The sequence below is a fragment of the Eleutherodactylus coqui genome, chromosome 4, assembly GCF_035609145.1.
Source record: "Eleutherodactylus coqui strain aEleCoq1 chromosome 4, aEleCoq1.hap1, whole genome shotgun sequence".
In the NCBI taxonomy this organism is placed as follows: domain Eukaryota; kingdom Metazoa; phylum Chordata; class Amphibia; order Anura; family Eleutherodactylidae; genus Eleutherodactylus; species Eleutherodactylus coqui.
The window spans coordinates 256,476,627-256,495,658 of record NC_089840.1 but is presented as its reverse complement, the minus strand read 5'-3'; the positions used below and the strand labels follow the sequence as shown (position 1 = coordinate 256,495,658).

Genomic DNA, 19,032 nt, shown 5'->3' with positions numbered 1-19,032 from the left:
TGCACTCATCTGATTGACCGAGTCATATCAATTGGTCCTATGAAAGGTTTCACAATGGAATGGAAGAAATTATGCTCAATGTGAGTTTAGAGTAGTACTGTTAAAAATAAAATCGTCCTCATTCCCGGCGATCCAGCTCTGTAGCCCCGTGGTCCTCCCAGTGTTTATTTAGGAACAGCTATCACCTGACCGCTGCAGCCAATTAGAGGCCATAGTGGTCATGTGTCGTTCTCTCGGCATCACCAATCAGATTCTGAGAACCATGATGCCAGGAGAACTGCACATAACTGCTGATTGGCTACAGTAGTCAGGTGATAGCTGCTCCTAAACAAACACTGGGAGGGCCGTGGGGCCCCAGCGCTGGGTTTTGGGGGGTGAAGACGGGTAAGTACCGTTACTTTTGTTCTTCTACCACATTTACAACTATAGTAAAGCAATCAACCCTCACCTGGACAAACCCTTTAAATTAAAGTTAAAGGGAACCGATCACCACTGAACAGCACCATAAACTCAGTAATGATGTTGTTCTGTGGGGTGACAGGGAGCTGGGTGATGTATTTTTATACTCCCCCTTCCCGCCTGTTCTAGCAATGTCCGTCGGTGAAGTCCACGCATGGTCTGACTCTCTTCAGATCGCTGTGTGCATATGTCACGGGTGGTGGTACGACCACAGATTCAGGATGGCTAGTAGTGATGATGTACTGATCTGCAGGATATGTGAGTGGGGTCTCCTGTATTGGATGTTGATGTGATTTCTGCCGGAGTCACTAGTCTGCTCACACAGACAATTCTAGCCAAATGCCGCCAGTCATGATCATTAAGCATCCGTTTGCTGCTGTGGGTGGTAATGCCTTCTATGGCGTATTCCCAGTACACATGGGACACTGTGGTTCAAGGAATGTTAAATGCCCACACAATTTCAGAAATGGAATGTGCCATCCGACTAGTACCCACTATCATACCTCATTCCAACTCCGATAATTCACGTCACCTTGCCATGAGCACGTTGGCCAGTGTTCAACCTCATTCACAAGAGAACACCTTATAGCTTATACAGGTGTGGACCTTCCCACGCTATTGCCTGAGATAGCACCACTTTATTATTAAATTACATACTGCTATCCCAGGACTTTTGGCACGTCAGTCTAAGTAACCTCAATATTTACAAAGATTTAATTTCTCTTCTTCAGACTTATATCTGATTAATGAAGCTAAAATTACATATTTGGGACATTCCCTTTAAGAACCCTTGATGTCCGTAATGTCTACCATAATAGTAGTGTTATTAGGGCGATAGGATGCATTATGCATACTACACATGATCACAATTCTAAAGGAACTGAAAACAATCATTAGGCCAAGAAGAGGAAACAGAAATTACCATGGCCAATTTAGTGCTTGAGAATGTAAAGCATCACTTCCTAGACCAGGCGAAAAATATAAGAGAGATATCAACCCCTCAGTGACCACCTTTTTAACGTAATGGTGTTTAAACGTGCACATACATTTTTTAAGGTGATGGCTTGGCTGACTACTGACAGCCAGGCTCCTGCTCTAACTGTCAGGAGAGGAGAAACCTCAGATCTTGGCACTTTAACGCCTTACATGCTACAAGCAATAGCAACTGCAGCATGTAAGCAGATGACAAGGGGAGGAGTCTCCTCCTGTCACCAATCGACAACCCAAAATGCAATCAAAGCTAGTAAAGAGTTCGCATGGCAGCCGGAAGCCTGACAAAGACCTCCATGTCTGCCATGTAACTTCACCCACATTTACACAAGTCGATTATTGCTTAAAATTTGCTTAAACGATGTATTTTGAGTGATAATTGTTGCATGTAAATGCTACCATCATTTGCTTTTCGGTAGAACGATGATTTTATGTTGAGTTTAAAATCCACTGTTTGGCCGGGCAGCTGATAGCAGAGATTGTATGTTATGATTCTCTATGGGAGCGCTGATTACATTGTATTCAGCTTGCAGCCTCATGGCAGAGCAAAGAAGCTGTATGCACAGAACAGATCACCTGCTGTTATTTGCATACAGCGAAGGGAGCCTCATTTACATGCAAATGAAGCTATTAAGCTACTAATAGGCATTAGTGCCCATTAGCAACTTATGCAATATGATCTCTCAAGCTGTCATTCTACCTATCTTTTGAACAAATTTTGAGCGATTATCTTTGCGTGTAAATGGGGCTTTAGTCTATTACAGTCCGCCTCTGGCAGCGTCTAATAGGCTACTATCATAGGCTTAGTAGAATGCACTCCATAAGTAATGCACTGTACTATCCTAGCAATCGAATGATCACATACTTCAGGGACTAAAAAAATTGCAACAAAAAAATCAAGTATAGTTTAATTTAAAGAAAAAACTATGTTTTTCCCCACAATAAAAAATGTTTTAAATGGATAAAATAAAAAATAAGCAAAAAAAGCGCATAATAGGTATTGCCACGTTTGTAACGACCCAAACAACGAAAATATTTTGGTCTATATCTTAGAGTGCCGAAAAAATAATCTCAAACAGTAACGTAATAATAAGTAGTCGAAAAGTCAGATGCACCTCTATATCATGTTACTTCCTGCAAAAAACAAAACCTGATATAACTCAGTTGCCAGAAAACATGTTATGGGTCTTTGGGCTTATTCAGACGACAGTATATCGGCTGGGTCTTCACGCCCAGGCGATATACGCTGTAATTCTCTGCAGGGGGAGGAGGTGGACGAGGCCGGGAGCAGTGCTCTGAGCTCACACCCCCTTTCTGCCCTCTCTCCGCCCTCACCACTGTTTGCAATGGGAGGGTGGGGCAGGGGCCGAGCTAAATAAAACCTCTGCCCCGCCCCCTCCCATTGCAAATAGTGGAGAGGGGCGGAGAGAGTGCAGAGAGGGGGCAGGAGCTCAGAGCACTGCTCCCCGCCCAGGCCGCCTCCTCCCCTGCAGAGAGGGACGGCGTATATCAGCCGGATGTGAAAACACGGCCGATATACGCACGTCGGAATAAGCCCTTAGAATGCAGAGATGCAGATTCAATTGTTTTTTTTGTTGTTTTTTTTAAACATGCTTTTATTGTGCTAAAGTACTAAAAAATAAAAATCCATGTAAACTTGGCATTACAGCAATCGTGCTGATCCAAATAAAAAAGGCATTGTCTTATTTTTACCGAATAATGAAAACCGTAAGAACAGAACCCAAAAACAATGGCAGAATTTCTGTACGTTTTTCCCATCTGCCACCCCCCAAAAATGAATAAAAGTTATGCAATACATTATATGTACCCCAGAGTGGTGCCATTAAAATATACAATTCGTCCCGCCCCCCAAAAAAACAGGTGTGTAGCTGTGTCAATGAGTTATAGCTCTTGCTATCTGACAATTAAAATCACTTGGTCTTTAAGGCACACAATACGCCGGTCGCTAAGGGGTTAAAAATAGCATTAAAACTGCAGCAAAAATGATGACGTAGAACTATATATATATATATAAATGAACAACGCTTTATGTAAAACATGTAATTTTCTTTCCATGCTGTGGAATGAGTGTGCAGGCCTCCAATTTTGCCTTAATTCTTATTATTAACATCTGTCTCCCGTTATTTAATGAAAACTTCTTGCAGAGATGAACTTCAGGGTGTATAATAAAGCGCTATGTGTTATGATTTCTAAATTCCATGTTTTTACAGTTGCTTTACTCGAAATCATCGAAATCAATGGAATTTACAATGGTGGAGGAGGATTGTATCGGTAGTTCGGAGGCTGTCATAAGCTTCTCTAACTAAAGCTGGCCATACATTTTATAGAAGATGTATATCATCCAAATCCAATGATTTTAACAGGACTGGCCTACCATCTAATGAGTATGGAGGCCTCCTGACTTTCTCGGGTTGGCAGATGTTGGGGGCAATATTGAGCCAGTAGGATTTCTACTAGCCTGATTCGTTTGCTCTCAGGAAGACAGAACACAAAAAATGGAAACAAAAAAAGCCTATGGAAAGACCCTACCTACTGGCGGAGTGTTCAGGAAGAGATTAGTAGAGACAGTGGTCAGTCATATGAACGATCAGCGGACAGCTTTCTAATGTGTATGACCAGCCTTAGTCTATAGGTGGCTTCTGCAAGTAGTCAACTGTTACTCATGACTCTTGAAGGCTTGGCCAAGCATGCATGTTCATTTTCATAGGTTGAGGAAAAATCCTCCGTCTTCTCATAGCAGCATCTTATCTCCTACGGCAAGAAAGGATTGGGTATGCTGAAATCCAACATGCCTAATCCTTCTTTTCCTTAACATCAGCCATTGGGGGTGAGTTTAGAGAACCCTGAACACATTGAATAATTGGCCAAACCAGCTAAAATTGGTGGGTTTGGCCAATTTTTATCTACTGTGTGTTATGGCCGCCAGCGTCTCTTACCTCCCCTTGTCATTGACCATGACCGACGCTGTGCTCTCTGTGTCACTTATCGCATATGCTGCAACTGCTACCCCTGTATGCCAGCAATCACCTCTGCCTAAAGGTTGCACGGCCATGCCCGGTTTGCTTCTTCAAGGGCCAGCATGTGCACCCAGCTTTCGAGTCCCCAGGTAATACAGATGAACTCCAGTCTATACAGATGGACTCCAGTCTATTTAAGGCATCCTCTCCCACTGGAGCAAGCCCAAGTAATTAGTCTAGTGCTGTGGTAAGGTGCAAAAGAGCGTTTCTGTCTGATCTTCTGATATTTGACTCATGCTTGCCCTACTTGGCTTTTCCGGTTTCTCCTATCTTGATTTTGACTTGTTTCTTGAGCATGATTGTTCTTTCTGTTGCCTTCCCTGACTTTCGGACTGCTTACCGACTACACAAGAAATCTGCCTGTCCTCATCTTGGCTCTGATCCTCAACTAAAACACTGTCTACACCATGTTACTCCAGAATACCACTAGTCTTGACCTTGGCTCTGTACTTCGACATGTCTTTGTCTACACCCTCCGATACCACATCTATTAACTCAGACTATTTCTAAGGTAACAGTGAAGACGAGATCCTAATTGGTAGGGTTAAAAGGTAAAAACCAGGGATCCTTGGGTGCAGCCCTCAGATCCAACCCTAAGTCAAATCAGTATAGAGACAGAGTGGATCTGCTTCCACTTCGCGATAAAGCGCATGTTCAGCTAAAGAGAATAATGGCATTCAGAAGTACAATTAAAGGAGCTATCTCATTAAGGCAACTCCTTCAATAAAGTCAGCAATCCTGGTGATCAGCTAATTTCTTAAGGTTTGGCTCTTGGAACCAGAGGGGATCCTCTGTTATTCCCAAGCAAAGGTTCAACTAATGTCCATCCAACTGCTACAGTATCATACTGGATAGTATTAAGCAAACTGAACCCTGTTTTGGGTCGAACGTCGCTAAAAAATTCTGTTAGGTGAGAACATGAACCTCAGGCAGTTCATTTAGTCTGAACCAGAAGAACCCTAAAACTAATATTGAGACCTGAGACAATGATGGTGATGGAGGTGGTTCAGCGATCACGGCTTTTAGTGTTCAATACTAGTTTTAAAGGTTTTTATGAACTTCTGCTTCGAACTAATTCGGACAGAACCAAACTTTTTGATGAAATTCGACAAACCAGCTGAACTGAACTTTTGAAAAATTCGCTCATCTTCAATGCTTGACTTTAGCAACTAAGGGTGGTTCGGCAGAGACTGAAAACACCAACTTTGAGTCTAGAAGAACTTGGTCCACCCCTGAATGGCTGAACTTGTAACAAATAGCCTGGATCCGGCAGACCCCTCTTTCTTCCAACTTGCTTACTTTTGACTCTCTGCTTCCTCTTTCTGACACCCATGTCTCCTAACAGAGCATATAGACAGAGATTATCTTTATGCGACAGCCCCTATAATACACTTGATATATTGTGAATGTCATATGATGGGAGCACGTAATAGTTCCTCCATTATTTACAGCGTGAATTGATGAGATGTTCAGGAGAATTTTATGTCTTATTAATTTATCCTGAGAAGCAGCTGCAGCAAAGAACACTCTGTACTCGGTGGACTTAATTTTATACTAATTAGTACCCTGTAGTCACGATCCATAGGGATAAAATAATACCATTGTATTAAAATATTTACATTTTCTATTTGCAGGTTACAAGTGGAGTAAGTCGTGTGGAAATATTGGAAGGAACGATAAAGAGAACATGCCGCTGCCAGAACTAGCGGCAAACAAGCCGGGCAGCAAAGCGTGTCACGAAAAAATGAGTTTACAGGTAGATAAAGTTTAGATATTTTTTATTAAACGACTTCTAAATCATTTTTTGCTCCCCCAAACAGTCACTGGTTGGCGATGACTGCTACCTTATGACAGTTATAATAGGCCCAGAGGTTATTGATATCGTGTTTTTAATGTACGTTTAGCGTATACTTTAATGTTACATGAAAACATGTACACATATATACACAATTTTAAGCATGTTTGGACTTTTTTTTAGTACATATATTAAACGTTTAGCTAAGTTTTCATACGTTTTTCTCCATTTTTGCATAAAAAGTGTACGTTTTGATACAAAGTCTTCTTCCTAAATAAAGTTTGGCAGCTGAACACTTTTTTAAGGCATTTAATAACAAAAAAAGTACAATAAAAAGATATTCCCATCTCAGAAAGTCATCCTCTATTCCCAGGATCATTGGCGGCTCGACCGCTGGGACCCCTCACGATCCAAGGGAATCACCTTTGGGGCGTTGTGAAATTTTGACAGTGACTGAGAATGTGCTCCACCGCACCATTCACTTCATTGGCATTGCCAGAGATGGCCAAGTGCTTGAGCTCCGCTATCTCCAGCAGTTCCAATTGAAGTGAATGATGTGGTAGCATGCATGTGTCGGGGGGGGGGGGGGGGATATTTCTAGATCGGTGAGGGTACCAGCAGTCGAACCACCACAATCAGCAGGTTATACCCTATCCTGTAAAAATGGGAATAATCCTTTAAACATATGAAAACCTACAGCCTAACATTTACGTAACTTTTCTATTAACTGTAATGTAGAAAAAGACTTCTATGTTAAAGGGGTTGTCCGCGTTAAGGAACCCCCTGTCAATGGGCCCCCATGTATTAAAATAACAAATCAGCAGTTTCTCACCTCTCCCATTCACCTTCTGCTGCCCATTCCGGTCTCTGCTGTCTGTTTACAGGCAGCTGTGATGCTTTATAGACCTACTCTAGCAGCCAATGACAGCGCTCAGCCATGATCGCTGAGCGCTGTCATTGGCTGCTGCAGAATGTTTGTAGACAAGCTCAGTTTGCAAAGTGATATCACAGGGAGACCAGAGCCAGCGGCAGAGAATGAATGGGGGAGTGGGGTAGAGGAGAGTAACTGCTGATTTTTAATCTTAATGCATGGAAGACACATGGTTGACTCGGACAACCAGTTTAAGCATACTTTTTAATAGGACGGAAAAGTGTGTTAAGTGAGGTCACCTGTAATGCACTTTTGAAGTATGTTTGATCAATTATAGTCTATGGGTGTGTTATGCAGTGTGTTTTCATACTAATTTTTTGTATTAAAATGTATACATTTAATGGATGGCTAAAATGTGATGTGAACAGCCCCATAGACACCCAGGTATCAAATATAATTATTAGTATATAGACAATGGGGCATCTTTACACAGACTGGCATTTCATATGTTGGGCTAAGTAAAGTTTGTGCCTGCATAAGTGCAGCAAATGTCCCAAGAGGTGCAAACCTCTCAATACACTTGGTGCATCTGGCGGTACCTCCAGGCACCAGACTGAAATCTACGCCGTCTATGAACTGGTGTAGGTTTCAGCTATAATTTATATCAGCTTCTGGTGTAAATTTTAGTAAATCTGATGGGCCCACAAGGCCATGCTGCCTTTTTGCCTCGCCCTTCCCACTTTCCCACTGGTGTAAAAAGGCAAAAAGACGCAAATGATGGCATGCGTGTGAATTGGGATTTTGTATGCTTGGAGCTACAAGACTTCATAGATAAGCCCCAGAATATTCACAGCCCGTAGCAAGATCAAAAACATCCTCCAATGCAAATAGACCAGAAAAGGTGTAGCTATACCCCTAAATATTTGAATACCCATTCACAGGACTTCACCCTGTTCCACTCAGGAAGGCCTATTAAAACTCTCAAGAAAGACACTTCGGGCATATTTGTATAAGCTTCTACTCGTTTAGGGTCTGGGATGGTGTGTTCTTGGGTTGGGGTATCAGGGGCATGTCAGTGAACCACACTGCTTTTGCAAGGGGCTAGGGTAGTGAATTGAAGTTCTGCCCCCAATGAAGGAAAGTCTAGCTACAACCCAGTAAACCAGACAAGCAGACTAGGTGTTCAATGCACAAGTAGTAACCCCTTACCAAAAAAGAAATAATAATCGGTGTGTAGTTTTCATTGGGATGGGACAATGGGAATATTTTGTGAACTATTAACATTTTCTTAAGGAGTTTTGTATATAAATCCAGTACCCATGTTATGAAATGGAGACATCATACAGGTTACATATGTGTCGAAATGTGGTGAAAAACAGCTTGCATCCTACATCCAACATTTACATAATACAAGGCCCATCTTTTTGTATTTTTTTTTCCCTAGGAAGCTCTAGAACATCACAGGCCGGACTTCATTTGTAACTCACAAGAGCGCGTTCATAAACTGGAGCTTATGGCACATCAGCGAAAAATACAGAAGAAAGATCCAAAGTCGCCTTTTCAAAAACATCCACCAAAATCGATAAACCAAAAAAGGAAAGTGTTCACGGTTCCTCTTCCCCTGAGTGGTAAGTCTGACACACGTTAGTATGGAGAGTATAATTAGTTATTAGAGATGAGCGAGCGTACTCGGATAAGCACTACTCGCTCGAGTAATTGGCTTTATCCGAGTATCGCTGTGCTCGGGGCTAAAGATTCGGGTGCCGCTGCGGCTGACAGGTGAGTCGCAGCGGGGAGCAGGGGAGAGCGGGCGGGAGAGAAAGATCTTACCTCCGTTCCTCCCCGCTCTCCCCTGCAGCTCCCCGCTCCGTGCCGGCACCCGAATCTTTAGCCCCGAGCACAGCGATACTCGGATAAAGCCAATTACTCGAGCGAGTAGTGCTTATCCGAGTACGCTCGCTCATCTCTATTAGTTATGTAATGAAGAGCACCTGTAATACAATATTATATTTATTTCATAGGTCAAACTTTTTTCCATCTGTCCCCTACTTCTTGCTAATATTTGAAATGTGTGGTTGCAAGAAGTAGTGGACAGATGGAAGAGCATATGACTGCGGGATCAGACTACATAGGGTTGATTTGGAGTCTGTTACTGTGGTGACGCATAAGCCTGTGTATGAGCTGCAAACGCACACCAGTAGGATATTATTAAGGCCATGTTCAATATTGCATTCCTCGGGATGTTGAAAACATAGAAACGAGGACTAGGGAGAGACGGAATACAGCCAGTGAGAGTGGGAGGGATAGAGCTGACAGCTGTCACTGCCCAGTTCTACAGTCCTGGTTTCTATGTTATCCACGCTCCGAGCATGCTCAGAATGCAGTGGGGCAATTCATACAAAAAATTGGTTGTGAATGTGAACACAGACTTTTAAGAGCCCTTGTAAGGTCCACAAGTCAGCTGGACTGGCTGTAAAGCTGTGCAGTTATGGCCATGATGACTCTAACGATGTCTAACTTTGCCCTCCACTCCCCCCTGTTCCAGCAAATAGGCTTCTCTAAAGGCCCATTTACACACAAAGACAGTCTTTCAAATGACTGAAAGATTGACAGTTTTAGCAATCGCTTTGGATAAAGTGTTGATGGACACTAATGTCCATTAACACTTTATCAGCTTCATTTTTGTGTAAAAGGGCCTCTGGGAACAGTTTACAGTGCATGTGATCTGAGCTCTGCACACAGCTCCATTGTTCTTGCACGGGCTGTCGGCAGAATACAATGTAATCTCCCGACTCCCGCTGAGAACACAGCATGTAGTCTGTTGAGAGATACTTTATCTCTCTGCAGCTGAACGATGGATTTTAGGCTCATCTTAAAATCATCATGTTTACATGCAGCGAATATTGCTAATCTGCGGTTCTTTGAACGAATTTTAAGCGATAATCGTTGCGTGTAAATGGGCCTTTAGTTTCAGTGTGAATGTGTCTCGATCATCCATTAACAATGGGTGATGTTGGTCTTGATTGACAATGAGCAGTGGGGACCGCCCACTCAACACATTCACACCAAAACTAATAAGATCCTCTACGGGGGAACAAGAGGGAGTACAGGGGAAAAAAAGAGCCAATTTTAGAGTTAATAGGGCCACAGTTGAACAGCTATGAAACTGGCCCCAGTGGCATGAGGACATGACAGGTCTCCTATAATGTTCTTTTCTAAAGGACCACTCCTATTGGATTTCAAGAACCAGTAAGAACAGTGCTGGTAACATGCATCATCATTGTCAATAGATGTTGCTGTACTAGTTACAGTATATCATCTAAGAAAAATATTAAGTCACAGCAATACAATAGTATTGCAGTGTATTATATAAGCCATCGCAGGTTCAAGTCCCATAGCAGGACTCACAAAAGTTAAATAAAGGTTGTTAAATAAATAAAATGTCCAAAGTGAAAAAAAAGTGAGTCACTAAATTCTAGAGGTCTAAAGTAAAAAAAAGAAACAGATAGCTAGATAGATAATTACTTTAGCATATAGAATGGAAATGTATTAGGCCTCATTAAACAAGTATATAATATACATTTCCTCGGCATATTCAGCTGACTACAGATACAGATGTTCTCCGGTGCTGACTCGGCATCACCCGATTTCTCAGTGGGTTTTGTTTCAGGAATCTCAAACAGAGGATAAAAGAATTAGGCAAAACTCTGACTGTGCTGGGAGAGCCAGCGATACATGGAAGGTGCACCGTGCTATGCAGAAAGCTCATCGCCCGGCTGTGGGTCTCCTGATCTAAACTAACAACATCATAAGCTTGATCTAAAGTATCAATAATTACCAAAAATTGGTTGCTGATGGCTTTTTGATGATATTGATATTTACTGGCGGCACACCGGCCAAGACAGAACATTAGGTGTTAGCAGAGAACATATTTAATCCCGAGTTCTTCCCTTTGAGAAGCTCTCCCGGTGCGGAGCTTTCTCTCTCTGTGCCGTGACTTACGATATCCTTAATGCTTTCCAAAGAGGCTGCCAACATTTCCATTGTCACAGCGAAGATAAAGGACCGTCATATAACCTTCCACTAAAACATCTGCTCCTTGTTTACATATCAGCAAGGCCAAAAAACAATTTCCAGGCATCTATCAGATGTGCACAGTGTGAGGGCGACAAGCACGCCATGTCATCAGCGTTACCAGGCACTGAAGGAAAATCACAATGCTTCTTGCCTTATTGGAATTATCTACAGATTTACATCCAGGGACGCAAATCAGGAGAAATTAAATATCCCTGGTCGTATAAGTCTGCCGAAGCATTATAAGTACCCGTATTATGATTTATGGCTTGCAAGAAAAATGGGACAGGATGGGGCTCAGTGGTTGGTACTGTTGTCTCGCAGCATTGGTGTGGGTTCAAAAATGTCCAAGAGCAACATCTGCATCTTCTCGTGTTTCTGTGGGTTTCCTCCCACACTCCAAAAACATCCAAATTAGCCCTAATGTGTTGGAAATTAATTTATGAGCCCCACTGGAGACAGGTACTGTTATGCACACTATCCTTAGTAAAAGCAATTGGATACCTGTGCAAGAAGCACAATAGTATTTATTTCCATGTGTTGATTTTTAGTGGGGCTTCCTTTAGCCCTAATGACATTGGATACTCTCCATAGTATACTTTCCACTAAAGTGTGATACATTTCAGCTGGCATTTCCCTCCATCCATCTTGCAAATGTCTGGTGAGTTCTCTCAACAAGATGGAGGCTGTTCATGTTTCTTGACCCAACATTCTATTTTGTCCCAAAGATGTTAATTAGGGTTCAAGCTAGAACTTTATGCAGTCCAGACTAATCGTGGACCATCCATATTGTAAAACTGTGTTGGATTTGTGACATGGCGCGTTGTTTTGTTAGAAGTATTGCTGACCATTTCCAGAGGATTGCCACATTATCAACAGGGTACAACTCTGTGTTCAATGTTCTTGTCACTACAAGCAATGGACCAAGACCATGCCACGTAAATCATCTTCAAACCATAACAGAACCTCCGCCGTACTTAACTGCTGGCACAACACACTCAGGCAGATCTTCCACACCCAAGTATGTCCATCTGATCAGGAGAGCGAGTAGCATGATTCGTCACTCCATAAAACATTCCTCCATTGGTCAGTTATCCAATGACGACGCTCCTTGCACCATTGTAGATGGGCTGATGCATTTTTCTTCGAGAGAACTCACCAGATGTTTGCAGGCTGAATGAAGGGAAACTACCAGCTGAAGTGTATCAGACATTAGTAGAAAGTATGCCATGGAGAGTATGTGATGTCATTAGGTCCAAAGGAGCCCCACGAAGTACTAACATATGGAAATAAATACTACTTTTGATTCTTGCTCTTGTGTAACTTTTGGTAGGATAGTGCATAATAACAATCTCCATACAGCAGTGCAGAATTTTTTGATGCTATATAAGCTTTTGTAAGAGACCAAACTAAATAAATAACTGAAGATTAAGTCGTTACTATAATTCTTGAGTTTCAACTGAAGCAGCAAGTATGGCGGTCCCGTAGGTCCTTGCATGAATGGAGCGGATGTTGTGCATGGAGAGTGTTAAGCGCTTGTACAATACTTGACAATTTCTATTGAAATCAAGGGAACAGAGATGCGCATGTGCGACCTTTGCTCCATTCATGCAGACACGTCCGGGACTTGTGGGAGTCCCAGTGATCAGATCCCCACCAATCACAAAGTTATCCTCTATCCTGTGGATGCAGGGATAACTTTATAACTTGGCATAACTCCTTTGGGCCAGTTTCAGAGGAGCCTACTGTACACGTCCATAATACAGATCAGTCTAAGGGACATGTGACTGATGATGTCATCAGTCAGTCTAAGGGACATGTTACTGATGATGTCATCAGTATGTGCCTCCATATTTACTGTCACTAGTTTTATTTCCTAATGAGCAATTACTGATCCGTATTTTCGCCATAGTAAAGAATACAAATACGGAAACAGTAGATCATGCTGTGTTTTCAAGAAACATTCATGGAAAATATGGTTATGTGAATAGCTAATGACTTGCATTACCTCTGTAGTACGGCTCACAAAACACAGACCAAATACAGAGTTAAACTATGCTTGACTAAATGTAGCAGGGATATATACATCTCTAAAACTGAAGCTCTAGTACTGTCCAAATCTATCAAGTCGCCAAGGTGGAACTTATTGATCTCCAGACACATCATAATTAAAGGGTATTGTGTACAAGCAAAGACTGCTGATCAGTTAGGATATCGGGGCAGCAATAGTCCAGCAGTCGGCTATCCACAATGTAAGACTATAAGATCTGAACAGTCTGCTAGTCTGAAATAATGGATAACAATCAAAGATCCCATTCAAACTGATTCTACTTTTGGCCATCACCACAGATATCCTAAAGTCAGGTATATCAACCTATACGCTGCATTAGGGACCCCATCTAGTAGTGCATTGGACCTCCTTTCACCTTTAGAAATACAGCAATTTGTCATGGCATAGATTCAGGGATGCCTCTACCATGAGGCAACTTGAGACTGCTGCCTCAGGCAGCATTCTGCAGGACCTCAGAGCGGCGGCGGTGGGTTGCCAGCTGCAAGTCAGCCGGGCAGCAACCTGTCACACATTGAACTCAATCACTGTTTTTGTAATTAGTCTGTGATGCCTGACTTCTCACTCCAGTGTCCACAGTCGCAGCTGCCGAAAGGGAGATGCGGACAGAGTGAGTTCAATGCTTGTTGGGTTGCCGCCAAAGGTCTACTATGGAGGACATTATTACTACTGAGGCCACTATGGGTGACAATATTACTTCTGAAGCCACTATGTGGGCTAATATTGCTACTGGGACTACTATAGTGGTCACTATTACTACTATAGGGTTCCAATTACTACTGGGACCACTATTGGTGTCACTAATAATACTAGGAGAACTATAAGGGTCTCTATTACTACTTAGGCACCTAACAGGGTCCCTTTTATTACTGGGGCCACTAACGGGTCACTGTTATTGTTCGGGCCATTAAGGGGGACATTATTGGGGGCACTATTACTCTAACTTTAGGCAAGTCTCAATAGTTCAAATATGTGTTAGGTATCTTGTGCATTAGCGCTTTTAATGCCTGTAAAATGGATGGGTTTTTTTAGTCGAGGGGGATAATTTCACATGCTTCACCTCGGACAGTTTTAGTTAGCTAGTGATAGGACTTTCAAACAGAATTGTTCAAATTACATTACCTTTGTCAACTAGTTACTAATCACACTTAATCATATCCCCGCATGGTTGAGGTAGCCGGCTCAAGGTTGACTCAGCCTTCCATCCTTCCGAGGTCGGTAAAATGAGTACCCAGCTTGCTGGGGCATAATAAATAAATTACCTGAAACCGCTGCAGAATAGGTTGGTGCTGTACAAATAACAAATCCCCCTTCCCATAGATATTAGATAGATATGAGATAGCTAGATATAGATAGATACATATGAGATAGCTAGATATAGATAGATAGATAGATAGATAGATAGATAGATAGATAGATAGATAGATAGATAGATAGATAGATAGATAGAAGGATAGGAGATAGATAGATAGATAGATAGATAGATAGATAGATAGATAGATAGATAGATAGATAGATAGATAGATAGATAGATATGAGATAGCTAGATATAGATAGATAGATAGATAGATAGATAGATAGATAGATAAAAGGATAGGAGATAGATATGAGATAGATAGATATGACATAGATAGATAGATATGACATAGATAGATAGATAGATAGATAGATAGATAGATAGATAGATAGATAGATATGAGATAGGATATAAAAAGATAGATAGATAAATAGGATAGATATGAGATAGGATATAAAAAGATAGATAGATAGATATGAGATAGGATATAAAAATATATATAGATAGATAGATTGATAGATAAGAGATAGATAGATACGAGATAGATAGATAAGAGATAGATAGATATGAGATGATAGATAGATAGATAGATATGAGATGATAGACAGATAGATAAATAGATAGATAGATATGAGGTAACATAGTAACATAGTATGTAAGGCTGAATGAAGACAATGTCCATCTAGTCCAGCCTGTCTATCCTTCTGTGTTGATCCAGAGGAAGGCAAAAAACCCCAAGGGCAGAAACCAATTTAGCCCTTTTGGGGAAAAAATTCCTTCCTAAATCCCTTATGGCAATCAGACTGTTCCCTGGATCAACCCCTAATAGTTCCTACCTTCCTATATATCCGGATTGACAATTAACCTAAGACTTGTATCCTATAATGTCCTTCCTCTCCAGAAAGACATCAAGTCCCCTTTTAAACTTCTCTATGGATTTTGCCATCACCACTTCCTCCGGCAGAGAGTTCCACAATCTAACTGCTCTTACAGTAAAGAATCCCCTTCTATGTTGGTGATGAAACCTACTTTCCTCTAATCGTAGCGGATGTCCTCTTGTTACCGTCGCGGTCCTGGGTGTAAACAGATCTTGGGAGAGATCCTTGTATTGTCCCCTCATGTACTTATACATGGTTATTTGATCACCTCTTAGCCGTCTTTTTTCCAGGGTGAATAATCCCAATTTGGATAGCCTCTCTGGGTATTCCAGTCCCGTCATTCCATGTATTAGTTTAGTTGCCCTTCTTTGAATCCCCTCAAGCACTGTGACATCTTTCCTGAGCAGCGATGTCCAGAACTGTACGCAGTATTCCATGTGAGGCCTGACAAGTGCCTTATATAATGGAAGGATAATGTTCTCATCCTTCGCCCCTATACCTCTTTTAATGCACCCCAAGACTTTATTTGCCTTTGCAGCAGCTGACTGGCATTGGTTACTCCAGTTCAGTCTACAATCCACTAGTACCCCAGATCCTTTTCCATATCACTTTTCCCTAGCAGTACCCCATTTAGTGTATATTGGTGACATCCGTTCCTCCTGCCCATGTGCATAGTCTTACATTTTTCAACATTGAATTTCATTTGCCATTTTTCTGCCCAAGCCCCGAGCTTATCCAGGTCCGTTTGTAGCCGCACATTGTCCTCCGAATGCATTAATTATATTGTATAATTTTGTGTCATCTGCAAATATTGATATTTTGCTGAGCAGCCCCTCTATCAGGTCGTTGATAAATATGTTGAACAGAAGGGGGCCCAATACTGAACCCTGTGGCACCCCGCTAGCGACTGTGGTCCAATCAGAGTACAAACCATTTATTACCACCCTCTGCTTTCTATCTCTGAGCCAATTTTTTACCCATTTACACACGTTTTCGCCCAGTCCGAGCTGCCTCATTTTGTATATTAGCCTATTATGTGGCACGGTGTCAAAGGCCTTAGAGAAGTCCAGATATACGAGAACAATAGACTCTCCCAGGTCCAGCTTAGAGCTTACTTCATCATAGAAACTGATCAGATTTGTCTGACATGAGCGACCCTTCATGAATCCATGCTGGTGAGGAGTCATTCCCTTGTTCTCCTTGAGGTACTCATCGATGGCGTCTCTCAGAATCCCCTCGAAAATTTTTCCCGTTACTGAAGTGAGACTTACTGGCCTGTAGTTACCAGGCTCACTTTTGCTCCCTTTTTTGTAAATTGGAACCACGTTGGCAATGCGCCAATCCAATGGTACTACACCGGTCTTGATAGTGTCTAGAAATATTAGATATAGCGGCCTAGCTATCTCGTCACTTAGTTCCCTTAGTATCCTTGGGTGTAATCCATCTGGGCCCGGCGATTTATCAATTTTAGTCTTCTTTAGTCGCTTCCGCACCTCCTCCTGCGTTAGGTATGAGATATTTTGTGATGGGTTCATTTTATTCCCCTGCATCTCGTGTGGCATTTCCTTTTAGTTTGTGAATACACTTGAGAAGAAACTGTTTAGTAGATTTGCTTTCCCTTCGTCATCATCAATGATCTCTCCTGCATTATTTTTTAACGGGCCATCGCTCTCCCTGCAAATCCTTTTGCTGTTAATATAGTTGAAAAATAGCTTCGGGTTGTTTTTGCTCTGTTTGGCGATCAGTCTTTCTGCTTCCTCCTTGGCAGTTTTGATCGTATCTTTGCATATTTTGTTTTTTTCCCTGTATGATTTAGCGCTTCTTCGCTGCCTTCTTGCTTTAGTAGTTTGAACGCTTTCTTTTTTTCGTTTATTGCCCCTCTTACCGTCTTGTCGAGCCACATTGGTTTCCTTTTAGTTGAGATTCTTTTATTTTTAAAGGGAATGAACTGCTCACATGAAGTGATTAGGATCCTTTTGAACTTTTCCCATTTGTCCTCTGTACCGTCATTTTTGAGGATGTTGTCCCAATTAATGTTACCAATAGTAGTTCTGAGCTGATCAAATTTTGCTTTACTAAAGTTTAGTTTCTTTGTCGTTCCTTGATAAGGCTTCTTATTTAATGACAGCTGGAAGTTGATTATATTGTGGTCACTGTTCCCCAAGTGTCCCTCAACCTGCACCCCCTTTATACGTTCCGGTTTGTTAGTTAGTACTAGGTCCAGAATGGCCCTCCCTCTTGTTAGTTTCTGTACCAGTTGGTTCAGGTAATTGTCTTTAATTACTCTCAAGAACTTATCACCCCTGTGTGATTTGCAGGTTTCGTTTTCCCATGTTATATCTGGATAATTAAAGTCCCCCATGATAATTACTTCGTTGCGGTTTGACACCTCTTCTATCTGCCTTAGTAGTAAGTTTTCAGTTTCTTCTGTTGCTTTTGGTGGTATATAGAAGACCCCTATCAGGATTTTGTTATTTTTTCCTCCCTGTATTTCTACCCACAGAGATTCCACCTGTTCTTCTCCTATCCCTATATCTTCCCGTAGCCTCGGCTTCAAGTTTGAATTGACGTACAGACATACCCCTCCCCCTTTCTGGTTCCTTCGGTCCCTTCTGAAGAGATTGTACCCCTGAAAATTCACCGCCCAGTCGCACTTATCATCAAGCCATGTTTCCGTAATTCCGACTATATCATAATTTTCATCAGTCATTCTCGCTTCAAGCTCACCCACTTTACCAATCAGACTTCTTGCATTCGTGGTCATACAATTTATATCGTTTTTTTTGTTTTTTAAATTTGTTTTGTTGCTATTCGTACTAATGGCTGATCTATCACTTCTAACTGTACTAACCCCACCCCCTGCTCGACCCCCATTCCCTTTGCTTGGACCCGGGTCGCTAGTTACACTGGCTACCCCACTATTTCTCTTTTTGCCCTCCCCCCCAGTCCCTAGTTTAAACACTCCTCCAGCCTTCTAGCCATCTTATCCCCCAGCACAGCTGCACCCTCCCCATTAAGATGCAGCCCGTCCCTACGGTAGAGCCTGTAGCCGACAGCAAAGTCAGCCCAGTTCTCCAGGAACTCCTTCTTACACCAACTCCGGAGCCACTTGTTTACCTCCCTAAGATCCTGCTGCCTTTCTAGTGTGGCTTTAGGTACAGGTACTATTTCCGAGAAAACTACCCTGGAGGTCCGTGCCCTGAGCTTGGACCCTAGGTCCCTGAAATCATTTTTGAGGGCCCTCCATTGACCTCTAACTTGTTCATTGGTGCCAACGTGCACCATGACCGCTGGATCCTCACCAGCCCCTCCCAGTAATCTGTCAATCCAATCCGCGATGTGTCGAACTCGAGCGCCAGGAAGACAACACACTGTTCGACGATCCCGGTCTTTATGGCAGATTGCCCTCTCTGTCCCCCTAATAATTGAGTCCCCCACCACTAGAACCTGTCTAGCCTGCCCTGCACTCCCGTCCCCGTCTCACTGGAGCAGTCATCCCCCTGGCGTTCAGAGGGCCTGTCGTGCTGCAGCGGTGCTGGCTCTGTATTGGCATCGCCCTCAT

General features: G+C 42.3%; 1 protein-coding gene across 1 annotated transcript in view; it reads left to right on the top strand.

Moving 5' to 3' along the window:
- C4H10orf90 (chromosome 4 C10orf90 homolog) overlaps positions 1-19,032 on the top strand; it is a 90,042-nt gene that overhangs the window by 19,471 nt on the left and 51,539 nt on the right. The window contains exons 3-4 of the mRNA XM_066601693.1: positions 6,122-6,243; positions 8,598-8,781. Of these exons, the coding sequence (XP_066457790.1) occupies positions 6,122-6,243; positions 8,598-8,781 (306 nt within the window). The remainder of the gene's footprint in view (positions 1-6,121; positions 6,244-8,597; positions 8,782-19,032) is intronic.